At 44.2% G+C, this 12275-nt stretch overlaps 1 protein-coding gene across 6 annotated transcripts in view; it reads right to left on the reverse strand.

Moving 5' to 3' along the window:
* Positions 1-865: 865 nt before the first annotated feature.
* Positions 866-12275, reverse strand: part of HECW1 (HECT, C2 and WW domain containing E3 ubiquitin protein ligase 1) — a 979761-nt gene continuing 968351 nt past the window's right edge. For all 6 annotated transcript variants that reach the window (XM_085607418.1, XM_085607421.1, XM_085607420.1 and 3 more), the window contains one exon: positions 866-3123. In XM_085607418.1, coding sequence (XP_085463544.1) covers positions 3012-3123 — 112 coding nt within the window. In that variant the 3' untranslated portion in view covers positions 866-3011. The remainder of the gene's footprint in view (positions 3124-12275) is intronic.

The following is a 12275-nucleotide window of genomic DNA, read 5'->3' on the forward strand; positions in this document are numbered from 1 at the left end:
CTCTTGGAAATTCATAGTAAATCATGCCTAAATCTGGATTAAGACAATCTGGATTAAGACAATTTCTCACAGAAATAATTTCTGAATCAGGCATCAATTGACTGTATGAGCAGACGCATTTTGGAGGAAAGGAAGGGTGAAGACCAGATCAAGTGGGCCAGTTAGTAATTAATAGGTCCTAACTTTTGCAAGAAGTGCTAACTCGGTTTCAGCTACTTGGTGGTTTACTTCCTACCTGAAGGCTTGTGAGAGCCTATATATATCTTCCCTTAGTCATTTAGGGATATGGAATCCATCGATTCTTCAGATGTGTGAGAGAAATTCGGACTGTGTGATCCTCCACCATGTAATTCTATGTGACAAATAGTGTCCGATGCAGGAGATTTCAAGTCTGACATAGGAGCAGCCCTAGATCAATATTAATAAAGATGGGTATCGAAGATTGAGAAGTGATTTAGTTCAACATGAATACATGTCAGTGAATTTATTAATATTTCATCTGGGACTTCCAACACAACTACCAATGATTACTTGTTAGGGAGGTGGTTTGTAACTGTAGTGACAGGATTTAATTGGGGTTTGAGACCCCTTTATAAGAAGCTATTTTAAATGTTGGCCAAAACTGGGGTAGATCTGAACCAATCTTAAACTGACTCACATAAAAGCTGCACTGCCTGATAAAAAAACTAAAGCATTGGTAAAGCCAATAGGTCCGGACTTGGCAAGCTGGTATTATTGTAAAAAACATTTTTTATTGCAAATATGTGCCAAAATGTTTTTAGAAAAAACATGTAACCACCTAACTGTGGCTACCAAATGCTTGCAAAACATTTTCAAATAGAAAAAAAAATAACAAAGAATCATATAATTTTAAAAGAACAGTTGTTTCTCTAAAGTAGGTGTACTTAGAACAGATATAGACATTATTTTTAACTTGAACGCACATCTCAGGAAAATATAATTATTATTGAAGAAAATAGATGCTTCTATTAACTTTGAATTACTGTAACCTGAAGACAAATACAGAAGAATGACTAAAGTGAAAAAAGTATAAATAATGGAAATGGCAAATTAAAGTATTGGTCCACCAGCTCTGCCACTTAAGTGCACTTTGTAAGCAGATGTAGATTTGTGATCAAGGACTTATGCTATCACACTTCAAGAGAGTTAATGGATCATGCTGCTGCCCCATTGCCTCATGCTGTATGCTGTGGTAGGCAGAAGCAAAATGAGAATGACAGTTGAATAGGCCAATGGATGAAAAGGGCTGACCCAATGTCCTTTTATATATTTTTATATGTATTTAATTTTTTGTTTATAAATATTTCTTATTACGTGTGATTGGCAAATGAGCTAAAGCTGTGTCTAAACCAGACATAATTAAGGAGATGCTCTCAAAGATAATGTGTTTAGTATTACAAAGTGATTTGTTTTGTCCCATGCAGAGAATCTCTACTGTTAAGTATGTTTGATTTAAACAGAGACATACTAGCTCAGAAAACAATCTAGTTCATCCTAACATGCTAGTGAATAAGAAAGGCCAGTAAAATTTAGGATACTCATAATTCCAAAACTCCAGCCCAGAATTACTGGCTTTTCAGAGGCACCGGCCTGTTTGCATGGTACCCAGATTCCTAAAGGACACTGCCACTTGGGAAGTAAGTGCACTAACTTTTTCTAAAGCAGAGCTGTAACTCCATCATTTCATGCGCCTAGTTCAGTAAAACACAGGAAATCACCCAAATGCCAGCGTTGCCTCATAATTTGCCACTGAAGGAGGGTTCCACCTTTCCTTGGAGATGCTCTGTGCTTTGCAGAGACCCAACAAAGCACAAGAACAAGCTATTTTGACAAAACATAAACTGGAAAGGTCTCCAACCGTTGAGATGTACCCAATGTGCCAGCTGGGAACCTAGCATGTATCCCCAAAATGTATCACTGATTTCCAGGTCCAGCCCCTCTTTCCCTGCAGCTTCACATTTCATTTAAAGTATGTGCAAAATGTCCATCATCATCGTCGAGGTTCGGGAGGTTTGCATTCCGTCAAAAGAAAGAGGACAATAAAATAGCCCTGCTGGACAAGAAATACTGTAAATGGCTTCGAAAAAGGGTTAGGGATTGTCGGTTCTTTCCTAATTGCAAGGGACGTGCTGTACACATCAGAAAACCAGCCACCAGTAAACAAAGTACATATTAACAGTACAACATTCTTGAGTGCTTCCCCCTGGCCATACAACATCAGGGAGGTGGGTGGGAATTGGGTGATGGCCATGGGGCAGAGGAGGGAAGGTCTTTCCTGCTACATAGTGAGAAGTCCTGCTTGGGCGTGCACAAGGTTGTGCTTCTGGTGTGGTAAACATTGCAACACTGATGTCCCGATATCTCCGCAGTGTGTCGGGAGCACTGACAGGTAGCAATTGTAGCAATCACTAGAATGCTTTGCATTGCATTACAGGCTTTGTTTTTTTCCAAATTGCTGTTTGCTCTGCTTTGAGATTCCGGCTGACGTGATTGACACATGTGCTGACCACGGGTCCAGTGGAACAAAGTTCTTTCTTGCACAGGTGTCCATGGAGAGACAAAATGAACAAGGAACGTGGGTGAACGAGATAAGTGAATCCTCGCGCCGGCTTAGGTTGAGGTCCAGGAGATAGACAGCGATGAGAAAGAGCCGTAGAAGCCAAGACAGCTTAGAATATTGACAGCTGTCCACGTAGGAGGAAAAAAAGAAGGACATTTGACCTAGAGCCGCTACCCCATTCGGCTTTGTAGAGAGAGGTTATACCACAACAGTCAAGTTCTGAGTCTGTGGTTTTCTATTGCATACAGTCAAGTTTTTCTTTGTAAATGATGAATGAGGTTTTGATCACGGAAGAACCCATGTTCTTTGTGCATCGCTGTTTTCGTCAATATTGACTCCGTAAAAAAAAACATATATGAAACAACAACAAATCCATGGAAAAAGAAAGGCAATGTCATCAGCCGATAAACCCAGAAGTGCCAGGATCATGTTATTCTAGTCCAAAGGTGCTGGTCTCTTCCACTGCGGTCAACAGCTTCTCATACAGCATGGAATACGAAGGGTAGGGCGGAAGATCCAGGCGGTTGAAGCACGTATGCGCCCTGCAACAACAAAAGTACACACGTTGTAGATCATTTGAATTATATCTTAGAATAAATTGACGAATTAAAATCTTGTGTAACCTAAAATGGCAATTGGAAATGGAAAAATCAATGCAACTCGCAGCCACAATACACTGAAAAACGAAACATGCACTGTGCAGATTGTCAAAACATTTTAAATTGTCTAATGACGAAGGCCCATATTTATCAAGATTTTGCATCGCCATTGCGCCACGCACACGAGCGCAAGGCTGACGTGAAACCTAAGTTAAATTTATCAAGACATGCAAAGCCACCTTGCCTGGCCCTGCATGGCTTGATAAATCTAGAGCATCGGAAGGCAGAGCAAATCGCTGCCTTGCCTTACTCTACGGAAGGGAGGCGTTCCATGGGTGAAGCATCGGTGTTCCCACGAATCCACCCAATGATTTTGGCACATTCCCAGATTTGCCATTAGCGATAGACCTGGGAATTGGTCAAAATGTAATGCCTCCCCAGGTGAGGCATAACAAGCAGAAATATCTTTATTTCTCTGCACTCTGCAGCACACGCAGAAAGAGGAAAATGCCTCTCAGGGCATGGTTTTTGTGCAGGAAGGTGTCCCTTCCTGCACATAAAGCAATCCTGCCTACAACGCTGGCACCCTTGCACCATGACTCAAGGGGGCCTGCGTTGGCGCTAGGCTGCCAAAAATACGTCAGTGCTTGGAAAGGACATGAATGCGCCATACAATGGTAAATATGGCTCATTCCTGCCCTTTTACGCAGCAGCACAGCAAGGGGGCTTGCTGCAAGAAAGAATGATAAATATGCTCCTATATACCCTACATTTTGAAGTACCACCGAAAACTTGAATAATCAGATCAATAAAACAACAAAGCAAGGCAGGAAGTTAAAATGACAAAGAAAATTGTAAATTACTGGCCTATTTTTAGTTACCCTCCACCTTCCTGTTGTAGGCGGTTGTCAACCCAAGGAACAATAATGGGGATGTGAATAACAGCTGGGACAAAAACTCAAAATAAAGCCAACTAATGTGGCTTCGTGGGCCACTGTGGTATCACTGTTTCGTAAAATTCTTACCGTGCAGTGATGAATATAGGAGACATTGAAACAGAGGGGGAAAGGATTATCCAGTGGAAATCAGCTGCTACGCCGAGCTCGAAGCCCAGAAATGAAAAGCAATATATATTATGAGTTAAAGATATATATATAAATTTACATTAAGGACCGTTATGGTTAGATATAAGCATTGAAAACCTTAAAGTTTGCCAGTTATGGTTATAGCCACCCCCTCCACCCTGATGCACCCCATACTTCTTAACATTGTTGTAGGGCTCTGACTGGTTTACAATTACAGCTATGACCAAAGCTAGCCAACTCAAAGCTTTTTAATTTGTATATCTAACCATAGCATTCCTTAATGTTAGTTTGGTTGTGAATTTGCAGGTTGTTTTTAATGATGCACTGATGCGAGCCTCTAGGGGGGTGTAATCTCATGCCTCTCGCGGGCGGGAATTTCAACATAAGGCCCGCGGTCGGACGCGAGGACAAGGGAGTCGGCGGTCCAGCCCCTGAGTGCGATGGAGCGTCGGCCCATCGGGAAGAGGGGTGAGAGAAAGAAGAATAGAGCACCGAGGAGGAGGGAGACGCTCTCGCTGAGTTTGCTGAGTACCCGGATCCCCGAAGCCAGCCAGGAGCCCTGGTGCTGCCACGAGGAAAGGAGGAGGAGAGACCAATGCAACGTCAGAGAGTCCAGCCGACCCGGAGAGGAGGAGGGCGGTGAGACTCCCCTGCCATGACCCAAGAGGGCCGTGGCAAAAACAGAAAATGTATTTGGATAAGGGCACACAACCAAGAGAACTAACAGTGGGAGACAAGGTGCTCAAACTCTTACCCTCCTCGGACAAGAAGCGTCTAGCGACCTGGCAAAGACCTTACTCAGTTGTAGGACAAGTCACCCCCGTTACTTATAGAATAGCGGTTCCCAGAAAAGGACCCAATGGACAGGTGTACCACATCAATCTGTTAAAAAAGTGGGAAGAACCCCCCGCAGAGCAGAGACGCTATTGTTTCTATTAACCACATCACATATACTAAACCTATGGAGATACCCATCCAACCCTTCTGCCTAGCGTCCGTAGAGCGGCCAATAACAGGGGAAACCCTCAGCGTTGGTCAAAGACACCAGCAGTACGACCTGTTAGACCGTTTCCCAGGGCTCAGTTCTAGCCACCCGGGGAGGACCTCCCTAGTAACACACAACATAAAAACAGAGGCAGGGAAAGTCATAAAGCTGGCTGTAGAACAAGTAGTGGAAGCAATATTATGGGCAGACATCATAGAACCCTCACAGAGCAACTGGTGTTCACCGGTTGAGTTAGTACCCAAACCAGACGGAAGCCTCAGGTTTTGCATCGACGTTCGTAAGTTGAATGCCCACTCGAAATTTGACAGTTATCCCACACCGAGCATTGATGAGCTCATAGAGAGACTGGGAGGGGCTTGAGTAATGTCCACCATCGACTTGACAAAGGGATACTTGCAAATACCTCTGAGTTCAGCCGCCAGAGAGAAAACGGCCTTCTCCACCCCATCCGGCCTGTATCATTTTAAGGTCATTCCCTTTGTTCTACATGGGGCCCCCGCTACCTTCCAAGGGCTAATGGACGTCATTTTACAAGCTCATCAAAAATACGCTGTGGCCTATCTTGATGATATTGTGGTATACAGTCCCGATTGGGAAGCACACCTACAACACCTGTAGCGTATCTTCTCCTCTCTCCACCAGTCAGGACTGACACTCAACCCCAAAAAGACCACTCTGGGCACTGACCGCATAGAATACTTAGGATACTCAATCAAAGCAGGGACACTACGACCCCAACACAACAAATTAGAGGCTATACTATACATACCCAAACCGACTACCAAAAAGGACGTACGAGCGTTCCTTAGCCTGGTAGGGTATTACAGGCATTTTATCTCTGACTTCTCCACCATAGCATGCCCTCTCACCAACTTGTTGTCACACCGACACCCAAACAACCAGTTAGAGTGGACTACCAAACAGGAGCACAGTTTCCAGACCTTTAAGTCACTGTTATGTCAGGCCCCCGTACTGATGTGTCCCGATATCGGGCAACCATTCGTCCTGCAAGCGGATGCTTCTGACCGTGGCTTAGAGGCTGTCTTGTCACAGCCTGACCAGCAGGGAGATCTTCGGCCTGTCCCCTACCTCAGCCGTAAACTGTTCCCGCGAGAAACCCATTACGCAACGATGGAGAAGGAATGCCTAGCCATCAAGTGGGCCATGGAGCCCCTACAGTATTATTTATTGGGACGCACATTCTTTTTAGTTACTGACCATGCCCCCCTCACCTGGCATACCACTCACAAAGATACAAACCCCAAGATACTCTGATGGTTCTTATCCTTACAGCCTTTTTCTTTCCAGACCCTCCATGCACCTGGTCGAGCTCACGGGAACGTGGACTATTTATCACGATATCCATCGACCACATGGCCTGAACGTCCATGTCTGGAGGGAAGGCAATGTATTCCTGTGCCTCTCGCGGGCGGGAATTTCAACATGGCGCCCGTGGTCGGAAGCTTTGACGAGGGAGTCGGCGGTCCAGCCCCAGAGTGCGACGGAGCGTCGGCCCGTCAGAGGAAGGGCGAGAGAAAGAGGAATAGAGCGCCAAGGAGGAGGGAGACACTCTCGTCGAGTTTGCTGAGGACACGGATCCCCAAAGCCAGCCAAAAGCCCCGGTGCTGCCATGAGGAGAGGAGGAGGAGGAGAGAGAAACGCAACACGAGGAACCGCCAAGAGGCAACGCCAGAGAGTCTAGCCAACCCGGAGAGGTGGAGGGCGGTGAGACTCCCCTGCCACGACCCAGGAGGGCCGTAGCCTCTGGCAAGTACCTTTTTTTAACTATTTCACCACGAGTTGGTGGCAGTTGGGGCGGTAAAGGCACAAACCTGCTTGTGTGCACTGAGGACCTTACTCCCTTCATTTACCCCTTTAAACTTCACAATTCAGGTCCTGGGTGAAGGTGACGGTAGGCATTTTGTCATAAAGCCACCATACCTGATTATTGTTTGTTTTCTTCCGAGGGTCCTGTCCACACTTCCCTCTTCCTGGGTCCTGACAGAGAAGGAGAAGAGAACCAAAAGACGTCTACCACAACACTCCGAGAGGCTGAGGAAGAGAGAGACTTCCTAATCTGTATAGACTGAACTAATAGGAGAAGAAGCCCTCCAGTTTTTGTTAATAATTGGCCTCCGTTTTACCTGTCCCCTGTATATATTTTCAGACTGACCATTAAAACGCCAACAAGCCTCACCCCTGACTCAGTGTCCTACATGACCAGGTGACCACAGGGGGCTTCTTGTAAAATACTGACCGTGACTACCTCTAAGTTTACAAATATGGACGGAACTACTATTTCTTTCCAAGGGAAGAGGGTCAGGGAACTGTAGAGAGAGCTATAGTCGAAGAGCTGAGAGTAAAGAGGGGGAAGTAGTCTTAAATTAATTAGGGGTAGGGAGCTTACTTTGGGCATGGAAGCAGGAAAAATGTGGGGCAAGGTCAAGACATAGACAGGAAGGGCAGAAGAGAGTGGCAGGGCAGCATAAGATAAGAGTAGAAAAATGTAGCGAGTAGAAGGCAGACCCCAGGTGACATGAGAGAAGAGAGCATAGGATTAGCAGGGTGGGGATGATTTATGGTCCAATCAAGATAGAGTGTGTATAAATCATTTTTCACGTTTTTGTGGAACCTTTGTTGGGCAGTCAAATTTAGGTACTCTTACTGTATCTTTCCTCACACATAAAGACGAGTTTATTGTGGAAGACTTTTTGGATGAGATCAGACCAGTAGAAGCAAAGCAAATCTATTTGAAATTTCGTCTTGGGAAACTCCCGTGCCACTCCTTTATTTCTAAATGGCTACAAGATCCCAAGGAGGTTAATTGGCAATGTCTCCTTTGCTACAAGTCCAATGAAATGGTGGAGCACGTATTACTCTTTTTCCCAGCTTACCCAGGTATTAGAAGGAAATTGATTTTCCTGTTCTGCCGCATTTTAGACACAAGGAATTCTAGAGCTGTGATTAGAATTCTAAAAAGTGATACAAGGCAGCCCATTTTTTATCTGCCTCCCTCTTTTTGTTGTTCATGTGGCGAGGAAAGCAAAAATGAGTACTTGCTTAGTTGTCCATGGTTGGGCAATTACAGTTAATTATTTCCACTGTCCTAGTGTTGATTTTAGCATTTAGCACACTTTACACATACAGGATACTCAATGCTTGGATCTAGCCCTGTATGAGGGTGAGACACTGTTCGGATACACCATCTATTAAGTACTATTGGGCTGATAATAACTTGCAAATGGCTGACGCTTTTCTTCGTCTCAATGGGTGTTTCATCCTAATTTCTCTTGTTTGTACAAGTAATCCGTTCCTCAACCCAAGTGGGTAGAGCAATATTGAATTCACAACAAATTGTGCCAGTTGCTGAGACTATGTTATTATATTCTTTAAATATTATTTTAGATTTTCATGAAGTTGATCAACAATGTAGACCCCTGGGCAAAAGTATTTTGATGAATTATCTGTCAAGTAATCTATATAGGTTTTATTTACTGGACTATATACTTTTTATAATCTTCTCAGTTTTATTCTTTGAAATGAAATGGAAATCTTAACAGGTCAACTGAATGGACACTACTCTATCAAATTGACTGTATATATTTCACTGATGTCTTGCTTAAAATGTGCTTTTATGGCTATATAGACGAATAAAGATGTCTTTGATATTCTTACATTTCTTGCAAGATCCACGTCAACAGGTGGGACAACCATTTAGCAGCCGACCATGAGGTAGTCCAAGGTGAGATGGAACGGCTAAAGACCAATGCTTCTGTTTTATCCCTATTCATCTTTAGGTGTGTATGGAACATCCAAAGCATTTTTGCAAGCATACAATTGTGAAATTGTTTCTGCATGGCAGATGACTCAAGTTTTAGAATCTGTAGGATGTCAACGATTTAAAAATAAAACTAGAACCCAAGCGATCAAATGAAGATAGCCAGTGGTCTCTTGTGGATGTTTAGCTGGGTGGGGCTCAGGGAAGTTTCCTGAGGCACACTAAATTGAAGTTTGGAAAATATGGAAGGGCTACTACTTAATCCCAATCCATCAAAAAAGAAGTATGTCAGCTCAGAAACAGTCTTCTCACCTCAATCGTCCACAGTCTAGTGAACAGAATGAGATGAGAGACTATATCAAATGCCAAAGAGAGGTCAGGAAGGAAGAAGGGGGTTTTCCTTATCAGAAGCCAGGATAATGCAAATATTGTTCAAAGCTGCAGTAAGTATGACTTCCACCCCATGACCCAGATGAACGCCAGATTGGGCGGTGTCAAGAGAGATTGGATTTTGGCTTCCTCTCATGATCACATGACTTTATCTAAATGTGTCTTACTTTCCATATTTTCTAAGAATTAGGAGTGCTTAGAAGCATGAATGAAGTGCTATATTATTACGTGATCATTTTTGCTGGGAATGAAAGGAGGAATATTGGTATTAAATTCACTAATAATGAAGAGCCAGCTACAGATTTTCTTAAGAGGGGTAGGGTATAAATAGCCTTCTTCCAGCTGCTGGGCACAAATGCTAATGCAGGCACAAGGATGCACATTTCCACGAGTTGTGTGTTGATAACATAGGTGACCAAATGAGTTAGACTCGCAGGCAATGGAGAACCACATTTAATGGAATTTAATAGAGCACAAGTGTGATCTAAAGCAAATGTTTCAAAGGTCCAGAAACAAGAGTACCAATGTAAATTCTCAAACACTGAAGTAGTCAAAGAAAAAAGAATAGGAGGACGAAAGGAAGAACATATATTTTCTATTTTAGAAGCCAGACAGGCCTTCTCAGAGAAACTCTGATACTGCAATAACAACTTCGCCTGCCTTTGGCTTCGAAAGGTTGCGCATGGATGTATGGTTTCTTAGCATGACCTGAAGCACGCTGTTAAACTTTTTGCCACCTAAAAAAAGGTTTCTATATGTAGAGCCACAATACACTGTCACACATCTGACCTGAGGCTGCCAACATATTCCATAGTACAATATTTGCTCTGTTTCGTAAACAGACTCCATCTTAACTATCTCGCTATGCGCTATGTAATGGTCTCACTACTGCCTTTTCAAGTAAGCTAAGTGGCTCCATGTCTGGAACACAATCCCGCTGTTGACTAAGGGCTGTCACACACTTCACCCATCTCTCATCCACTGAAACACATCTCAGGCGCTATACTTGTGTTACAGGTTTACTGATAGAGAGTACAGCTTTCTTCACCAACTTTATGGTGGGATCCCTCCACAATCCGTTCTAGCTGACACTCGTTATGTTACAGAGGCGCAACTAGAGCCAAATTTCGGGGGGGCTAAGAAAAAATTTCGGGGGGGGGCTGAATCTTTTAAGCCATAGGCAAAGTGGAACTGCAGGGGCTCTTAGAAGGGGTGAAACAACAGCGAGGCCTCATTAACATGCAAATGGTCTTTTTAAGAGCTGTGAAGTGCTCGGGTGCGGCTGTGTGTGTGCCCGGGAAGCTGTCTCATCCCGGGCTGCCACACACGACGGGGGGGGGCTGAAGCCCTTTGAGTCCAATGGGTGTTGCGCGCCTGTTATGTTATGTTATGTTAATAGATTTCTGAAGCGCATGGCTGCCCCACCAACGGGGCATCCCGGCGCTAGTTCCAGAAACTGATTGCAGAGGAGAGATAGGACTGGAAAATTACGCCGGGAAAGAGCCCGGTATACACGGCCTTTCTGAAGGCCCAGTGATTCTGAATGTTCCTGATGTTCGTGAAAGTGAACTATGTTTAAGACAAGGTTGCGATCTGTCAAGCCTGAAGTAAAATATATTTTGTCCCTACTTCCTCTTCTGTGGGTTTAAACTGCATCTCGGTCACTGAGATTTCGGGATGAGGACAAGCATGGTTTGAATTTGACTGGTGCTGTACAGCCAATGCAGTGTGCTGGCTGTATTTAGGTCATGGTACACATTAACTAACAAAGCCAGTTTAACAGAGCAGAAGGATGAATGCTGCCAGTCAGCTACTTAATTCCTCAGCCTGGGGCCACTGCTTGGCATCCCCAAAAAAGGAGATATGCTTCACACAGACACTGAAAAAAGCCACTTGGTGGCTGGCTATTCTCAAAATGTGTCAAAGAGTACCAAAAAAACTGAGCGACATGGAACAAATGTCACTGAAATTACTCTCCTTTCTGAACGCGTGTACTAACAACATACATGGTAATTGTGTAAATTCTGAAAATTTAGAAAATGAATCAATTGCATTCTGAAATTAACATCCTAATTTGCATATTCTGGCCTCTTTAACACTCATTGGATTCTTGAGTTATCAACACATACATTCCAATGTCGCTGGACATTCGTGTTTACATTTCCTACTTGCCAATTAGCCACTTATTACTACTTAAAACGGAATATAAAAAAAACTAGGTAGAACAGCAGGGCTTGTATTAAACATAGGGCCCACTGTCGTCGTTTCCGCCATGGTGCACCTTTATACAAGGATGTCGAGCGCAAACAGGGCCAGTGAGACATATTACAAATAATGTGCGAGCTCGCTCCTTCCCTGCGGGCAGAGCATTCAGGGAAATAGGTAGCGGCTGTTTACACGTCACTCTGTGCTTCGCAGTGCAGACGTCATGCCTCCTGCACTTTAAAGAGGGGAGAGAGATCCCCTAGCGGGCAGGTTGATTGAGTGACTGCACCTGCTTGCATGAGGATGTATTTGAGGTCCGTGTGACTCTTTTTGCTCCCTTAAGAGGGCTTCCTGACAGCACACCACCTTTTTGTCATGCACTGTTAATGCACCGCCTACGAGCGTGGGTGAGGAGGCAAAGTGATTCTCTCAGTTGCATGGGGCCATACCCACAAGCATATGCGCTCGCAGTACATATGCACAAGCACTGTCATTATTACAGAAGGGGCTGCACAAGCATCTGCAGCCCTTTCTGTAATACTATAGTGCGGGGGGGGGGGGGGCGCACAAAAAGGCTGGCATTATTTGTAATACAGCCGCAGGAGGATTCGAGTTAATGTGCAGAGGAACA

Source organism: Triturus cristatus, chromosome 5_2 (genome assembly GCF_964204655.1).
Source record: "Triturus cristatus chromosome 5_2, aTriCri1.1, whole genome shotgun sequence".
Classification (NCBI taxonomy): domain Eukaryota; kingdom Metazoa; phylum Chordata; class Amphibia; order Caudata; family Salamandridae; genus Triturus; species Triturus cristatus.